General features: G+C 39.2%; 1 protein-coding gene across 1 annotated transcript in view; it reads right to left on the bottom strand.

Moving 5' to 3' along the window:
- Nucleotides 1-368: 368 nt before the first annotated feature.
- The window catches only part of EGFL6 (EGF like domain multiple 6), a 52006-nt gene continuing 33275 nt past the window's right edge, over nucleotides 369-19099 (bottom strand). Inside the window, exons 8-12 of the mRNA XM_086615569.1 lie at nucleotides 16811-17137; nucleotides 5818-5898; nucleotides 3788-3874; nucleotides 2142-2407; nucleotides 369-977 (exon numbers count right to left, since the gene is read on the bottom strand). Coding sequence (XP_086471695.1) covers nucleotides 882-977; nucleotides 2142-2407; nucleotides 3788-3874; nucleotides 5818-5898; nucleotides 16811-17137 — 857 coding nt within the window. The 3' untranslated portion in view covers nucleotides 369-881. The remainder of the gene's footprint in view (nucleotides 978-2141; nucleotides 2408-3787; nucleotides 3875-5817; nucleotides 5899-16810; nucleotides 17138-19099) is intronic.

Consider the following 19099-nt stretch of genomic DNA (forward strand, 5'->3'; position numbering starts at 1 on the left):
AAGGGACTTGCAACAAATTTTTTTTTTTTCAATTGTGTAAGAAAGAGCCTTATTGTGTGACCACTGTCTAATGGAAAATCAAAACTTAGTTCACACCTCTGTGGGGAAAAGTAGGCCTGCAATCCAGCAGGCACCAATTCATTCTCAGAGGTCAGTACATAATGTGAGGCATCTTAAGTGTTAATAGTGGGTCATTCTTTTTGTTCTTTTTTTTCAGTATCAGTTGGTAACATCATCTGTTCATTATGAACATTAAAAGCTTATAAAACTATAAAGGATAATTTCAAAACAGTGATTTGCATGACGCACACTGATGACAAATGAGACATTTTACATACTTTATTAGTAATGAAAATAGTCCTCAAAGACGTGACTCCACTTACAACTTGCTTAGCTCCATCAAGAAGGAAATAAAGCTTCTCTCTTTTCTCTTGTTGAGTAGGTTGAATATCTACACATTAAGTCGGAAGTTAAAATTACGTCACCAGAAGTAGTAACATCATCTCAAATACTGCTGTATGTTCTTGTGGAGTAGAAGAAATGAAATAGAAGACTTAAGAATAGCCTTGAAAAGGACTTTAAGGAATAAGAGCACGTAGAATTTGTAAAAATGCTAGACAAATAATACTTTAGAAACCCTGACCTTGAATTATAAAATACAGTAGTGCTACTCTCAAAGCATGTATTAGAATTAGAGTAACTCATTAAAAAGTGTACTCTGCGTCTTGCACGTCAGTTTTTCTGTCTGCATTGCTGCATTAAGTTCAAGGCACAGTTTTTATGGTTTTGGTTTTGTTATAAAGAAAATGATACAAAAATACCCTACTAGTAAGGCAAATATTAAAAATAGGATTAAATCCAGTATACTCAAATATCCATTATCAGGTATCTTCTGGGCATAGGCCAGAAATGAGTATAACATTGTCCACTCCAATTTCTCCAGTTTTGCCCTTCCCACGTTCTGATTCAAAAGTGACCTGTCATAACAAAAGAGATGTATTAACAGTGAAAAAGTAGTTTATACAACCATTCGGCAACTCTTAATGTTAATTAGTTATAATGCTATATCTGAGGAATGTTTTATCACAATGCAGGACTCAATGACTTAAATCCTTGCAGTTTAGAGTTTCCATGTATTGTTTGAACTAGACTGATAATCCTCTGCACGGATTTACAATACTAAATGGGTTCCTTTAATAAGATTACTTATTTTCATTGTACAAAGAAAATGCAAATGGAGTGAAATCTTATTAATAGAATGTACTTTTATCACAGTATGTGATGTTAGTGCACTCCTTTTCTTGAAGACATTACAACTGTTCCTTTTTGGTCTATTTGAATACGTAGGTTTTGGGGTGTATATACACTATAAATATTTACTCTCTCTCTCTCTCTAATATGCATATACATAGTATAGTATGTATACTATATATGGTTCCTTTATACAAATAAGATGCCTGAGTTTTTATGTTATAGTCTGATTCTCATCTATGTGAGGGCTTTTCTACATCATTCTAGCAGTGCAAAGAACCTTGAAACGGACTTGTATTTCATTTATAGTCACAGTATTCAGTTATACAGGAGAACCATCTACACAGCACTGAAAACGTTCAGTTGCATAAATGAAAACCAGGCCCTAGAGTTTCAAGGAGGAATTTGCTGATGTCGTGATTAGAGGCAGTTTTCAGGCATATGTCCTGCTCTTAAGGTGAGTGGCCACCCTTGATTATACACGATGTCTCCTTTGCTCTGACGATCTGGTTTAGTGTGGTTTGAGAGCATCCTTTTCTACAAAACGGAAAATTTTCATTTTTCCAGGCATGTACATATTCTTCTTTTGCATATGATACTAAGGAAAGATTTTGATTGCTTATGTTAATTTATGATCTGATCCAGTTTTTTAATGAAATGACATGATTGCTGGCATCAGGATCCTAACCAACTAGAGTAATTCAGTTCTGAAATTACAACCAGATAATAACTTTTCTGCCTCCTAAAATGTATGCTCCTGTTTCCCATTTCAGATAAGCCTTTCAATTGCCAGTAATGCCTATAAAACAGTCGATGGAACACTTGAGGATTAGGAAATTAAGCTGTTGTGTTGGTTATGGTAGTTGGCTTATAAATTGTGTTATACTTACACTGTTGGTTGTTTCAGCTCCCTGAAATATCTCTATTTTTCCAGTTCTCCACCTTTCGTCTTTTCCTTTGTTCTCCTCCCAGACAGGAGCAGTCTTTTTGTTTGCCAGGAACACTCGAAGTTTCCCCACTCTTTCACCAGCAAGCCGATAACTGAAAATCAAGCAGTAGCTGCTCTTTGGTTTGAGGTCGGTGAGGAGAAGTTTTAGACGCCCCATGTCCTTCTTGTGCCCCACAAATGCTGGAACTGCCATGTAGTACCCATCGCCTTGTAACAAAAAAAGAAAAAAAATGCATCTTTAAGGCACTTGTGTTATTTATTAGCAAATCAAATACATATTTGCTAAGAAAATACGTGGAAGTGTGTTACCTGAATAGTTTAAAATGAGACTGGAGAAAAGCAGCAGGGAGTGTACTTTGCAAGGAATAAGCTTGCACTGTTGGAAGTCAGATCGGTTTACATAGGAGATGAGTTCATATTTCACTGGCAATTACAGTCATTCTTCCTTGCACCATCTTTCAAAGGCAAAACCATCTAAGTTTTTCAGATGCAACAGCCTGAAACATGCTGCTGTGCCTCTGTGTCAGACCATTTCCAGTGCTTGAGCTAGCTCAATAGTTTCTCCACTGTCCTCTGTGTTGATGACAAACTCGTAAAAGAACCGATAGCTTATTCCCCAAAGCCCGTAGGACCAATGGAGTGACAGAGACACACACAGTGATAAAGGGATACAACATCTGGGGCCATAAATAAAGCCAGAATCAGCAGATATAAGTTCAGGGAGATGGGGTAAGGTCAAGGTAAGGTCTTCCTGGAAGTGACATCACAGAAAAGAGGCTTGGGGTCAAGGAAATATATGGAGCAGAAGAGGAAGGATTAGTGAAGAAAGACTAGGATGGAAAGACTCTGAGGGAAGAGGGAGACAATGTGCATGTAAGAACTGAAGCAAGTGGGCCTGCAGGATCTGCAGGATCCACCGGTTCCTACTGCAACAACTTCTGCAACATTTCCTGTGCCACAGGAGGAGAAACATACTTTCCAAGAAGTTTCTTCAGCCACACCTTTTTATATACACCAGCACAGCAGTCACACGTTGCACTCGTGGAGCTCTTTCTCAGGTTTTCGCAAGCCTGCAGTTGGTACTGGGTCAGGTATGGGTTGTTCTTGAACAGCCTCCTGCCCTTGGCTCATTCTGAGGAACGCTGTCAGTAGTTTGTCTTGCAGAGTTTGAGATTTCTGAGCAGTTATCACAGTGCTGTCTAAGCCACGTGAGTGACTTCATTACCACATCCATCTAAATGGCAGATGTGTGGTTAAATGCCCTACCAGTCTCAAGGAGACACAACACCTGACTAATAAGGTTTCTGTTGTCTCGTACCTTGCACTTCTGAACAGTTATATCCTAATAATTTTTCTCATCTTTTTATTCATTTGTGTTGAAATATGTTGCTGATTACCAGTTGCCACTGGCTATTTCAAAGAAACAATTTCCACTCCAAACGTTCTCTGCCTCCTTTTTTCTTTTATCAGTTCAACCCATGGATAAGAAAGCTAATTCTTGATTCTGTTTTCATCTCTATGCCCCTTTTTTAAGGAGGCAGTGAGCCATCAAATCAAAGAATAGCAAGAGGACAGATATTTAAATACCTCTCTCTCGATCAGCAGGATTCCAGTCAAAGTCATCATCAGCATCTTGTTTCCAATCGCAGACCCCTCTACTGAAGCTGCAATCAACTGGAAAAAAATTGGCAATGGAGACTCAGAGATAAGATGAGCACTATTTCATAAGTACCGATAAAAATAATTTGCTCTTTATTCAACCAGTTATGAATGTACAGGTTGTTCTAAAATTATCTACAATCTGAGTTCAGATAGCGTTGACCTAGATTAAATTGCAAAAAAGTGAAACATTGGAGTTTATGTAGTAATTCTTTCTTCAACTCACAGAAAAATCTATCGTGTCTTTTTACTGTCAATCTCTCATCTGCATATGAGTTTCTATGCTGTGACTTCTGTATACTGAGTGCCTGCTGATCCCCAGGTATAGTTGGAGGTGTTAATTTTGAACTCTAGTATCATAAATGATTTGGGATCTGCCAACATTAGAGCTTTCTTCTCTCCATTTGTTACACTGCTGTAGTTGTAACCAGCTGAGATGCTCAAACTCCAGTTCTTGCCACTGAAAGAGGGAAGCTGGTGTCCCGTGAGAGGAATCCTTTGTCAGTACTCAATAGTCGTACTACACGGAGCTGATTGATAGCCCAAATCAGTTGGCCTTTAGAGCATGCTGCAAGAAGGGTATCATCCAGAGCACACCACAGTCTTCGTGACTGTGCAGATGAAAAGCATTTATGTATTTATGAAGAAAGAAACACTGTGCAATGCAAGCATGACAGATCAGATTAAGAATAACACGTCAGCCATCTGAACTTCCTCAGAAAAAGGCATCCTTCTTGTTATTTTCATATATTTTGTCAAGACACAGAGCAGTGCATTATGTGGCATTTAGAGAACTTTACAGTATAAATCCACTGTTTCTGAGACTATGGCTTTCTGAATTGGAAAAAAAAAAACAGTATCTCATTCTTAATGTCAGCCAGCATGTGTGTCTGTTTTGTTTTGTTTTGATTTAAGATTTGGAACTGTTTGTGGATTGGTTTTGGGTGAAACCCACCTTGTGCTAAAAAGAATCTTAGCTGCAGTGAATCCCATTATTCAGCATTTCAGCCCCTGCCCACTTGGCTCCCCAGGAGGATGCTGCTCCCCCGTAAATGCATCAGCTCAATACGATCCCTCAATCCTCGCTTTTGGATTCTGCTTTTTTCCGTGGTTCTCATAAGCAGGTCCTTATCGTCAGCTTCATGATTCTGTCCACCACAGAGGAACTGTTTCCCACCAGGAGAGAGGAGAGGAGTGCCCTTTGATCTGCCTTTATACTCTGCTTTGATCAGAGCTATGCTGCAATCTGTTGCAGTTCCCAGCAGGCAGCGAAGTTTTCTGTTTGAAAATTCATGAAGTAGTTTCCTAAGGCATGGCAGAAGCTTAAGTTGTGTGCATAAATTGGCAAGTCTTGGACCTTGTATGCTCACCTGGCTGATTTTACGGTAATTTTTTGATGTGAGAAAGAACAGGTAGTATCATCTTACACTGATATCCACAGGACTTTCTGATGAATTTGGAATGATCAGAAAATCATAGGCAGGCTATTTAAGATTTAGGGTAAATATTTATTCAGTCTTGTTCAGAGGAAACTCCTACTGACTTCTGACAGAGGACCAGGAGAAAAACCAAGAGAATTCGGCTAATGACATTGGCATATGGTTGTGTGCTATGCAACACTCTAACATGGTTTCATTTTATAGGCAACCAAAATTACTTTATTTTTCATGACTTTGAAACAAATCAAGTGAAATTCAATTGCAAGTCAAGTTTCAATGTGGGGGGACATTGTATACCTGGCTTATAAACAGTTAAAGCATGTTTTGAAAAGGACACAGAAACACCTTCTTACATTGAAACTGGCAGAATGGTTTGGCCAGATACCATCTCTAATGTGCTCTCTAAACCTTTGTTTAACATTAAAGGCTTTTAAACTCATTTTAGTTTAACTAACAAAGGTTGTAATGAAAACACACAATACACAGGAAAATAAATACCATAGGATAAAGGTAATCTACCTTCTTGCTCTGGTCTCGACACTGGAATTTTCCTCTGTGCCAGGCGAGGGCCGAAGGCAGCTGCTTCTTTCGCGTTGGGAACTAGGGAAAACAACTTGTCAAGTGCCGAGTCATCACGGGAACAGAAAATGGAACTTTATTCCTTTATACCAGTTGCCATCATTTATTTAAATAACTCAATGTATGTGTTTTCTACTCCACGACCAAACTCATGTTCCTGATGCCAGTTAGATACTAACTCTGAATTTTAAAAGTTTATTTAAATTGCGGTTTTCCACAGCACTGTGCCTTCTAACCTGTGGGCAACAGACCTACAAGATTCACAAGGTCCTAAGATGTTGAACATGATCTTTCTTTGCTACAAAACTTCAACTAATGATTGAATTACCTGAACTGTACCAGAGAGCAAAGACGACAACTCAATGGCTTGGCAGCATTTTGCCAACAGCAGCTTCAAAAAATGAGTCATGTCAGAGACTGTGTAAAAGCCATAAACTTTGGGGGATCGAAGGCCCATAGCTCTGTATTCAGGTAAGTGATAGCTGGTGCTGCTGTAACATAAGCCTCAGGAAATTATTTTACTGAAACTATACTCTCTGCTGGGGTATATGTTCTCCTGCAAACCTGATCAGCTCTGCTGTGTATTGGGATGGAAAAGTGCAGTGACTGCCCTACCTCTGCCTTACCTTCCCTGAAACAGCCGGCCTGACATTTTGATAACTGCCCTGGTGGAAACCCTCAAAGAAGTTATTTCGTACAAATAGGTTGATGTGTCTTGTGGCAAACTGGAAGAGTCAGTACAGCAGCATAGTCCATGAGTGTTAGGTGCAATCTCTAAGGTATTGGCCTAAAGGAGGTAGTTACTCAAGAAGCATTATTTTTCAGCAGCAACCTCAGAGACCAAGGCAAAACTTCTGCCTGATGAGCTACAAAGGTATACGAAGCTTGCAAACTCTTATTTACACTAAGTAATACTCTAAAATACTCTAAATATTTTTAAAGTTCTATGATTAAGCTTCTTTTATACTATGTAAAGTGATCAATAGCAAAGTGTACTCACTAAAAAAAATAATAAAAAATAATAATATAGTCTCAACTACTTTGTAGAGAGCCTGTGTACGTAACTAATCACACAGGAGATAAGGGGAAGACCTGCTTTCACTGGCAGAGGGTTCTGCCCTTTACAAACACATATGCAGATGATACCTGTGATATATACACACAGACCTGTGAAAACAGGAGGAGCTTAAATGTGCCATTTTAGAGGAGTGAGGGAGGATCCTTTGGATTACTGCTTACAGAAGGTGTTGGTGGAAAGCCTGACAGACTGAAGTTCACTCTCCAGCCGCGCCACATGGGCAGCAGCACTAAGAAAAGCTCAGACTTCATCAACAGTGCCAGATGATAGGAGATATGGAAATAGAAATTACTTTTCCCTACTCAGCATTGTATCGTTCATGCTATTAGGAAGTTGCAAATGCCAAATATTTTTAAAAAATCATTACTTTCACATGCATGCACGTTTGTTCAGAGGGAAGTTTGTCCAGTGAGTTCCACTGAGCTAAGGCTTTTCATTGAAATACTCCAACATATTCAGTCATAAGCATGTACTCAATTTGCAGTTCAGAGCCTCCTAGCACCATAAAGACTATGCCATTTATTTAACCTTTCTTCTCATTCAAAACTGTCAAAAATTGCTCTGTGTGTACACCAGAGAAAACACACCAGTGAAGAGGCCCTGCAGGCACTTCCAGAGGTGCTGAATTGAGCTGAGAAAGGAGACTCCTGCAATCTTACAAGCTTTCTGATGAATTGCCAGGAGCATGTCCTCTCTTGTTGCCCTTGCAGCTTTCCCTTCACCATTGCTTAAATCACCTGGATAATATTCTTACTTAAGGCAAGGATTAATATAGCTTTCTCCAAATTAATATATGCCTACATATACACATTTAGGAACAGGCACATAGAGATTAGGTGTTAAGTTTACTGTCATGCCATAAACTTGGTCTTGTACTTAGTGAAAGAGGCTCAGGCTGTGAAAACTCTTGCCAAAATGAAAAGAGCTATTAAAATATGATCAGTTCTGGAAAGACTGAAGTGATTTAACAGAGGACAACAGCTGCCAGAATGATTTACTTACTGAGTTATTGAATTACACTTGAATTCACTTCAGGGATATACATGCAGGTGTAGCTGTGTGCTGCAGATGCTTCAAGTGAAAAACTGTCATGCACATAAAAAGAGCCAAATTTTGTATCCAAATCTATTTTGTTTTCAGTGTCAAGCATTACACTCAGGTTGTCCTCTTACTGGAAGATATCACCAGCGCATTATGAGAAAGTGCCAGCTTCAGCTTACAGAAAGGTTTCCAGGAAACCTTACTTCTTGGAATTTGCCTACATTTTATGTCGGACCACCACTGGACATAGCCAGGATCCAAAGTTTACCCCCTCCTAAGTACTAGGCAGGAGTCAGGATTGCTCTTCCCAGCTCTTCTGCTGTCAAGTGGTGCTTGTCAGTTCTCATCTCATGTTCCCTAAGAACATACTCTCACCAACAAAAGCTCACATGCATCCCACTTGAATCACAGTAGAGTCTATCCTTCTTTCTGTACTGCTAATGCCCACCCACCCATCTGCTTATCTGCAGCACCAGCTGCTATATAATCTCTACATATAAAACCCTTCGTATCTTGGTGCCGCACATTCTTAACTGTTGATGTCATCATGATACTCTTATGAGGTAAGATGGGTTAATCTTATGAGCAGGAATTAGTGACAGAGAGAACTAATGCCCAGGTCTTCAGACATACCTATGTAACTACCTACCACCAATTTCCATAGGAGTTGTGTCTATGATTGTGATGAGCTGAGCATAAGTAAATTGGTGACATTCTGGTCCTGAGAACAGCCACCTTGTTGCTGACACAGGTTCTTGCATCTGCAAGAAATTCAGTGTTGCCATCTGCGACATATATCTGAGTATTGCCCCTGTTCTGAGGAGGGAGAATCATTCTGAGCCATGTTAGATACAGTTTGTTGATTGCATTATATATCAGGAACTGCTGCAAGGAAAGAGTCTTTCTGCAAAATACAATGGCCACAGCCAGCTCTATCTGGCTGAAAGTACTTCCATAAAAAATAACAGGACTCACGTAAAACAACTCTGAAACTACTGAGGACGTCTGCAGTCATGGAAACACTTCTTAGCAATAACCTCAGAAAATGAGAAAGTAGTGCTGAAAAGAAGCACTAAGACATTCTTCTAGTATAAACGTGCCTAAATATAGTGCCATGAAGGGCATTTAGAAACAAATTTATACATGAAACTAGAATTCCACTTTAAAACCATCAGACTTCCAAGAAGCATTGCATATAATGCAATAGATGAGGTTTGAGAGAAACCTCCTAGCCATCCCCCCTGTCAGGGGACCTTTAGATAGCTAAGTAAAGAAAGATAACAGATTGCCACTAAAAGATACAGCAAAAGAGCTAGTTAGGTTCAAGCATATCCTTTTGTACAGTGCACAGCAGTGTCCTCCTAGAAGAGCAGGCAGACAACAGCTCACTCTGCCTGTCAAACAGGTTTGTTAGCATTCATCTGCCAGTTGCTCCAACTCTGACTACATGACTTCTTGTTTGGAGCTGGCTTGCACTTGGCTTGCTCGGAGCACAACTGGAGTGAGCTCAGATTCACCTGAAAAGCAGAATCATCATAGAATCATAGAATGGTTTGGATTGGAAGGGATCTTTAAAGGTCATCTAGTCCAATCCCTCTACAATGCGCAAGGACATCTTCAACTAGATGAGGTTTCTCAGAGCCACATCCAACCTGACCTTGGATGTTTTCAGGACACATAGTACCACAGAGACCCTCAAGTCAGTCTAGCGGTCAAATAAGGGCCAATGAGATCACAAAAGCAATAGTAAGCTTCAGGAGCACATCTGGAAAAGGACTGCTTGAACTAAGCTGCAATATTAAAAGGCTCAAAGTCAAAAAAAAAAAAAAAAGAAAAGAAAAGAAAAAGAAAATAAAAAGAATCCAAAACTCTAAACCCAACAAGCAGAAGCTCACTAGAATAGGTCTGTGGAACATTGTTTTATGGGCACCCTTCAGAAACAGTACAAAGGCACTGGTAAGTGACTGGTGACTCTGTGGAGCTAAAGGAATGCGCTGAAAGCACTGACAGATTTTCCTTTGCGTGCACTTAGTTTCACCTCTCTACTTTGCCAACTGCTGTATATAAAATTCCTTATAGTGCATTTGGAAATGACATTTCTGTCTGAAAAAATATGGCTTGGTTTAAAGTTTGGAAGTAATTTTCTATTTGTCTACAGTAATGCATGTGCTATCCTTAAAGCTTTAATTCTTCTTTTTTTTTTTTCCTGTTGGTGGGACTGTATTTCTTATAAATCATCTGTGACATCACATTGAGCTTTTGCTGAGGCAGCCATACTGGAAAAACAGATATATAGCAGAATATAAGTACCCATATATTTAAGTGTGCTAGTTGTGGACACTGTGGTATATTGTTATTTCTTGTTAAGGTGGTTTGATTTTTCTGTCCCCTGGAAAATGCCTATACCTGCTTTTGCTTAGGTAGTCTAGTTAGTCTAAATGTAAAAATAACACACAAAATCTGGGAAAAGTACTCGCTGTTGTTAATTCTAACACGTAGAATTCTAAAGTGCCTGAAACCGCAGCATGTGGGAACTCTCACAAAAATAGTACTTGCTATCTTTCTAACGCTGCTCTCTGATGTTCAAAGCCCATAAAAAAACTCCAGAAAACCAGAGTGGCCACTGTAAAAAAAATCAAGCAGCATATAAAGAGGTAGTAAAGTGAAGACTAGCTTCCTATATATACAGTATATCACTATGTCAGACCGAAAGGAATAGCCACATCTCTGCTACCACATCCCCCTCTGAAAGAATTATGTTTGCCAGACGTCTGACATCTTTTGAGCCTTTTATCTACAGCTGTGGACTGAGCTTTGGTCTCAGCATTATTCACTCACATAGTGGTCTAATTATCAGAAAAGAATAAGATTAAGAGCAAACATTGTGATTAACTGAGAGAGTGCTCTCTTTCAGAACTAAGAGCCTAGAACCCATATAGAGGAAACAGCCCACTTTTAGTATTGCCAAATAAACCTGAAAACCAAAACCTCTTTGTCATTCTTGGTGTTATCAAAGAAAGGGGCTCTGCAATTAACACGGCTGGCTACATCATACTACGGGAGTGTTTTAAGCGCAATATGAGTTTCATAAACTGAGAAAGTACAGAATATGGAATTTAGGTGCAGTTGGCAATACCATGCTGGATTACGAATGGTACACAAAAAGCACTGAAACGCTAGAAAATGACAGAATTAAGGTTATGCACTGTAAGTTCACCTCTAGCTTGAGCGTAGCATCTGTACAGTTATTGCTTATATAAATAAGCACTCTGGTCCCCTTCTCTCTGTATCTTCTTCCATGTACAGAAAGGACATGTCTCACACAGTAAGGTGCTTTCCAATGCTTTGGTTTACTCTCATTTTGTATAAATCTGCAATTTTTCAACCAATAGGACTTCACAGCAGGACGGGTCCTGCTTTCACACTGAACAAGGTAAGGATCCCATGGAAAACAGTAATTTAAAGTCATTACAGACTATATCAAAGGTAAAAAAAAATAAGAAGAAAAATCTAAGTTTTCAAAGATGACCTTAATTTTGACATTTCTTGAACGTTGGAGGCTTCACTTTGCTATCTTTAACTATTGTGTTTTTAAGAAAAACTGTGATTAATAGTTTTCAGGAAGGTCCTGTATTTTGATAGTTGGCCTATTTTAATAATTTCAATCTCCGTATAATAATTTCTTTTTTTCCCTACAGTATTTTTCTGTGGCTCCCTATGTATTTATTATGCAGTAAAACTACTATGATAAAATAACACATATATTTAAAAATAATAATTAGGATCTTTGACAAGTGTGACCTATCCATTTTTCCTAATTAACTCCTCTTCCTGGAAGACAAACAATACTAATATTATTAATAATACAAAAGGCAGATGCAATGTGAATATTTCAGGAGATTATATGGAGGAACTTAATGTGGCAGTAAAGGAATCACTGCTGAACAGATATCAGCAGAGGAGGAAAAAAACCCAATGTGTAAATTTACCAGCTGTAAATCTGAGTTAATCATGTACTCCAAAGGGTCATTCAATATCATTAAAAATGAAAGCATTTTTAATGCCAAAATTTCAAGCAATTAAGTGTCTGATTCATGACTGAATTGTTATAATAACAAGGATCAAATAAAGTATATGAAAATTTTAAAGGAAAGGAAACACAGTTAACACATACAGCCTGTCCTGAAAGAAAAACACAAATGGTACAATGCCTTAAGTCCTATACATAGTTGGTATCAAACAAGAAAGCCATAAATAATACAAGTTCACATACTTAATGAAACTACATCTTGGGCATACCGGTATCCCTGCATAAAGAAGCACACTGACCTTCTGCCAGTATACCTGGATGAAATAAAATCTCTCTAGCATGTTCAGCATATAAACCCCTTATGTTAATAATGGAAAATTCCAGCCTAATGTGACTAGTATAAAGACAATATAGGCAAAAATACAGATAAAACACAGTGCTTTAATATTTTTAAGCAATAATATTCATTATCACTACTGTCAGTTGTAGTGGCAATTTTGTAGAGACAAGTAATCTCTGCCTAGCCCAGGTATATGGTGCTCAGATGTCCTCGTTTGGTTGAGAAAGTCCTTGAAAAAGAATCTCACCAAACATCATGACAAAAATCTCTTGTATATCATTTGGCTTTTCCTATGGACAAAAGATTTTCCCTGTGTGCCCTCACTCAAATTGAAATCTGGGAAATGAATCCATTCCAAATAGTGTAGCACCAAGTACTCAACGGGAAGGTTACATGATCCTCCCTTTGCAATTGCATCAGGTCACACAGCTCAGTACAGGGGAGCATGTTCCCCTTGTACCACCAGGCACAGAGAGCAGAGCTCTATGTCCTTTTAACAAAAAAAGATGGTGACCCTACCCTAGGAGCCCTATTTTAGGTAATTCTTCCTGAACTGTACAAGCAGGTTACAGAAGAAACCTGTTAAGATGTCTGAGTTACTTCCCTCAATCCCTCAATCCCTCCCTCCCTTCCTCCCTTCCTCCCTTCCTCCCTTCCTCCCTCCCTCCCTCCCTCCCTCCCTCCCTCCCAGAAAGGCAGAAAGGGATAGGAGGACCGACTTAGATGATTTTTTTTTTCTAACAGTCTACTTTGCCTCACAACCGAGGAAGCAGAAAAGCCCACAGTCCTTTATGGCACAGAATTTTGAATAAATGTGTCTATAACTAATAACAGTATTACTTACATATATTTAATTAATTATTTACAATATCTATTAACAAAACCTATTAGGACTATGCCCCTAAAAGTGCTAGACCAACACCATTCTTGCAATTCTGTTTGGAAAGAAAAGCTTTTGTCCCTACACGAATCACAACTATGGGGAAGGACATTCTTGCTGAGGGTAAATATCCCCTTCAGATTCCACTAGCATTTTGCAGTTAATCAGTTAATCTTTTTGAGTCCTTCCCAGTCTAATCACATTTAGCTGAACATATCTGGTACCACCAGTGCCAGTCAGTTCACACCATTCTCTTGGCACATGCAACCTCCCCATCAACTAACCTTCATGAAGAAGCTTGAATACCTGAGAATCTAGTCTTAACAAAAGTCGCCATATATATTGCAATTGTCTTCTGCTCACTTTCTCCATATTTCCTGCAAAATTATGGCCAGCTTTGGATTAATTAGCATGACTAGGAAGAGTTGTGTCCTCCTTTAGGATAGTATTTTAGTGGGAGTGTGCATGAAACAAAATTCTTGAATAGTAAAAGTGTGAGATTGGCCATCAGAAGACCTGGGTTTTATTGCTTTTTGTGAGGTAACAGTGGCAAGTCACTTAATTCTTTTGTCTGAGGCTCTCAAATGCATTTGCCAGAGCCAGCTTGGTAAGGCTGAACCCCAAGGATAGCTTGCCATCCAGTGAAAACTTCAACCCCTATTTGGCTTCAGCTCCTGCACCTGCTACCTCTTTTAGGTAAGTATAAAAGGATCTTTAGAAGATGGATGGAAATCTGCATAAGCTTGTCAGAAGTCAAAGGCTGAGTAAAGAGGTAGGCTGAGGCTTAGGCAACAAATCTGGTGTGGCTGGCCAGAGGAGCGTGGCATCCTAAGCACAGGACCCTCAGCTTTGGAGGCATGGCACCGTTAGCTAGCAACTTTTCACAAAAAGCAAAGAGATTGAGTATAGCCTGGAGCTTAGGATGGTTATTGGAGAAGTTACGGTGAGTTGAAGTCCCTGCTGTCTGTGCAATAGAGATTTTGAATTAGAGGGAGTCTCCTGTATGCCAGCTGAGCTTCCCAATTTATCAAATAGAACCATGAACATACTTCCTCTGCTTTGGCTGTTGGGGTTTTTTGTTTGTTTGTTTTTACCTGAGTATCTTGCTGTTCTCTTTTTGTGTTGGCCAATACGCTGTCTTCTATCTCTGACAGTCCTAAGGTCCGAAGAGCACTCTCAATAAACCGGAGTCCCACCACAACAGAAAGAGCTCTGTCATTCCTTCACTTACTTCGATAATCTCACCCTAAGTTTTTCTCATTCAAGGAAGGGCTTGAAGCGGCATGTCAGTCCTGAGTATTTCTACCATTTGGTCTGCTTAAAAGCTGACAAGCAGAAACAGAGTTTTGCATGTGGCTAAGTGGCAGCTGTTTTGGTATTTTGGAAATATTGCTGATTCCTGAATTGTGAGCTTATATGCTTACAGTACCAGAGACGCATCTAAGCATCTTCCAGGATGCAGATCTACATGCACTGGATACCACTATTTTCTAAAATATTTTGAAATGTGTTGAAAGTATAGAACAAATCATTGAATCATGAAGGTTGGAAGGGACATCTGCATGTCACCCAGTCTGACCTCCTGATCCGGAGGTTGCTCAAGGCCCAGCTCAGTCACGTTATGAATATCTCCAAGGATGGATATTTCATAATCTCCCTGCACACTTGTACTGATTTTAGGCCACCTTCATGGTAAAATATTGTTTTCCTTCTATCTAATCAGAATTTCTTTTGTTCCAACTTCCATCCATTGCCTCTTGTCCTATTGCTGTATATTTTCAGGAAGACACTAGACTGTGCCTTCCCTATAACCTTCCATTAGATAGCTGAAGACAGCTATGAGACCTCCCCTTAGCCTTCTCCTCTTGAGGCTGAAAAAAAGAGTTACTCTCAGCCTCTCCTCGTGTACCAAGTTCTCCAGGCCCCTGACCTTGGTGGAGCACAGCTAGACTCATGCCAGTATGTCCGCATCTGTCTTGTAATAAGGAGTCCAAAACTGGACACAGCACCTCAGATGTGGTCTCACAAGTGCCAAATAGAGGGGAAGAACCACTTGCCTTTTTCTGCAAAGCTTCTTCCTAAGCAGTCATCCACGTCTATAATGCTGCACAAGGCTTTTCTCTCCCTTTTCATCTGCTTTTGTTGAACTTCATTATGTTCCTGTCAACCCATTTCCACAGCCTGGCCAGGTGCCTCAATACCAGCGCTGCCTTTTAGCATATGGGTCACTCTCCCCAGTTTGGTATTGTCAGCAAACTTGAAATATGCCATAAGGACTCACTGTTAATATTTGCAGGAAGCGAGAAGGTTAGTGAACAAAGACCTGACTTTACTCTGTTTATCAGCTCATTAGCATAATGTGGAGCAGCAATATTAGTCTACAGCCTTAGCCTGAACTGAAAAGGCCAATTACGACCGAAAACTGAAAAAAGGCAATTTTAGGAGAGAGCCTTTGGCAAAGAAACTTGTATTCCCAAATGTATTTAGATGAATAATCGTATTTTTTCTTGGCTTTCTTCCAGTAGTATTACAGACAATTCTTTTCCAGATGACTTTAAAATGATCTTTCCTTTAAAAAAATTATACATATGTGTCTTTTCAAATCAAATAGCAACAATTCGAATTCCAACTTAAACTCCATTTGTGTTCATTTTTATCATTATGAAATATGGTGCATAACTTTAGTTACTATAGGATAGCATTTATTATTTTTGTAGACTTTGGAAAACAGAAAGTATCATGAATAAACTGTTAGCAGGGTCTATTTTTCATATTACATGCTTTTGCCACTACCTTGAAGAATGTTTGAGCCACATGTACTAAAACTCAATTAAAACGCATTTGAAAAATTCGAAGAACGCAGCAAGAAATTGCATAGCATACAAGATAATAGTTGGAAGGAAATACCTAAAAGCAGACTGAGGAAACCTATGTCAATCATCCTGATATATGCCTAATGCCAGAAATTAAGCAAGACTTCTGCTTAAATACCATTAAATGTTTTAAATTTGAATGTCCATTCAGCTAAACTTTCACACTTAAACAAAAAGGATAAAAATTGTTTCTATTATTCACATTGTTATTTTTTTTGTTGTGAATGGCATGAACAATAGCAGTGCCTATTATATGGTCTGTATTATTTGAAGCACAAGGACACCAAAGTCTATGTTTTTCCTCTGAACAATACATGTTGCTTAGGATGATGAGTATACCTATCAAGAATCAAAGCTAATTATTGCCTTACTCACAATGAAGCAGCACAATATCTTGTTTTGCTGGGGCTCCTGTGAAGAAAATGAGGAGAAGCTATGTGCTACGTCTAAGCTGCTCTGAAAACTCAGCCTGCAGAGTGGCCGTCAGGACAGCGCACTCCCTCTCTGCTCACGTTGACTGCAGACAGATTCCCCTAAATGGGAGATTCAGTACCTTTAGTCTAACTAGGAGATATATTGGGTTGCTTTTCATACTCTACAAGTAAATGCTGATAAAATGACTATTTTGTTAGTCTTTATATATATTTTCAAATTGAAACCGGATTAAAAAAAAAAAGAAGATGAAACTTACAGAATACATCTCTAAGGCTTTGCTCATGGTCAATCTGATTCTCGAAATCTTCTTGCTCCTCTTCATCTGATTCTTCTGCTTCCTCTTCTGTAGTAGCTTCAGTTTCTTTCCCTTCCTCAGTGTAGCTTCCACCAAAATCAATACCACCTTCATAGTCTAATAACTGCAAGTGGGTCTTAGAAGCTGGTGTCACAGCTGCTTCTGGGATTGCATTCTTGATTGCTTCATGCTTTTTCACACTGTTTTTATGCGCAAGAAGTTTCTTAATTGTGTCCTTAGCTGTTCCAGGGATTCTTGGAATTTCCTTCACTGACTTTTCAGGGATAACTAGAACCAAGAAGAAGATACTAAATACTAATCTAGAGAATCACTCAGCAGTCACAACATTCATAAATGGCAACATGGTGTCCTTTACCATGTCCAGAGGCCCATACAGTCAAATTCTCTACTATTAGATGTAAGTTGACCTCTGCACAGAACTGCATATGCGTGTACTAGTTACACATGTATCTCTGTTGTACTGACAGCTGATCTGAGAAAGCCAAATTTTCCTGCAATTCCAAGGTGGACTAGAACATAAATGTAAAATTTCCGGAGATTTTTACTATTTTATGATTCCTCTTGGCTACAAAATACTAAAAGGATAACCAGCATTGTAGCATCTTGCAACTTTGGATTCTGCTCAGAAACACAAAGGCTGCCAGAAGTGAAAAACTGAAGATTGGGGTAAAAGTCAATTGAGTCAAACCTGTAAAACAAAAGAAAAAAACCCTGAATTTGAGGTTTTCCCTATTATGAAGTATAATGAAGTCAAATATCATAGAATCATAGAATGGTTTAGGCTGGAAGGGACTTAAAGATCATCTAGTTCCAACCACCCTGCCATGGGCAGGGACACCCTCCACTACACCAGGTTGCTCAAAGCCTCATCCAACCCGGCCTTGAACACTTCCAGGGATGGGGCATCTACAACTTCTCTAGGCAACCTGTTCCAGTGCTTCACCACTCTCATAATGAAGAATTTCTTCCTTATATCTAATCTAAATCTACTCTCTTCCAGTTTAAAACCATTACCCCCTCTATATCCAGGCACAAACATTCATTGGTAAGAGGACATTTTTACATTTACATGGCAGCTTTGATTTTCAAATCACACTTTCCTTGTCAATGTATTGAGTTTCAAGACAAAAGCCTTTTATTTCTTTTAAAATTATTTTTTTTTCTCTTTCTACAGTCATCAAACTATGTTTGAAGGCTTGAATGAGGGACATTTTTCATAGGAACCTATTTCAAGATGCATTTCTAGGGATGTGGGGAGGCAGGATCCATTTTCCACCAGTGGTGGGACCCAGTAGCAGCACAAAAGTCTCCTTTGAGACATTATATTGGCCAGCTGTTCTCTGTATTCTCTCAAGATAGGAAAATTATCAGTTTACATGAAATGATGAGAGGTTTCAGTTACACATTATTAGAAACTTGCTTACTGCCCTTTCCGTAGGGTAGTAAAACACAGCAGCAGGCCAATCAGATTATTTGAACTGTATCACTAGAAGTTTTAAAAAATTGTTAGGCTACCATCTGTCATTAATATGCTGGCTGTGATCTACCTCAGAGCAAAGGAACAGACTAACTGATCTTTTTCAGTCCCTTCCAGATGTACTCTTCTGTCATCTGACAAAGACTGATGACTCTTTGTGCTGATGGCCAAGTCATAACTGAGGGTTAAAGCCGGGACCACTTCGGATCAGTTTGTTCAAGGTATGCGTACAGTACAAAGCTAATTCAAAGAAGAAATTATGGCAATACTGCAGGTGTTGCTTTTTATCAGCAATATGAGTTGCTGTTCAACACTGTGCCAAAACTACGTCTGGAAGGGTTTGTGTGACAAATATGCAAGTTTTAGAGATGATATAAATCTGAGGAGTTCTAGTTTATGAGATGATCCCATCCCACCATAAGGATTCCGCTATAGTTAATCAAGTTCCTACCTGTCATAGTACCAGAGCTACTGAGTAAGAGAGTGTCCTTGGGGTTGGACCTTGAGGCTTGAGACAATGAGGGTCTTGAATCAATCCAGGATTTCATGACTGCTATGACATGACCAGTCAGTATGCAATTATATACTCATCCTCTTAGTGCTGGCCACAGCCTGAATTTGTGTGAGCGAGGAAGAAGTGGTAAGCAGAATAGCACAACCACGTCATAAGCTACCAACAGCCTTCTGCAGTTTGAGTCCTTTATATGAAGTACTTAGGAAATATTGAGAGCTGAGCAGTTCCAGTGTGCTGT

The sequence above is a fragment of the Tauraco erythrolophus genome, chromosome 1, assembly GCF_009769465.1.
Source record: "Tauraco erythrolophus isolate bTauEry1 chromosome 1, bTauEry1.pri, whole genome shotgun sequence".
In the NCBI taxonomy this organism is placed as follows: Eukaryota; Metazoa; Chordata; class Aves; order Musophagiformes; family Musophagidae; genus Tauraco; species Tauraco erythrolophus.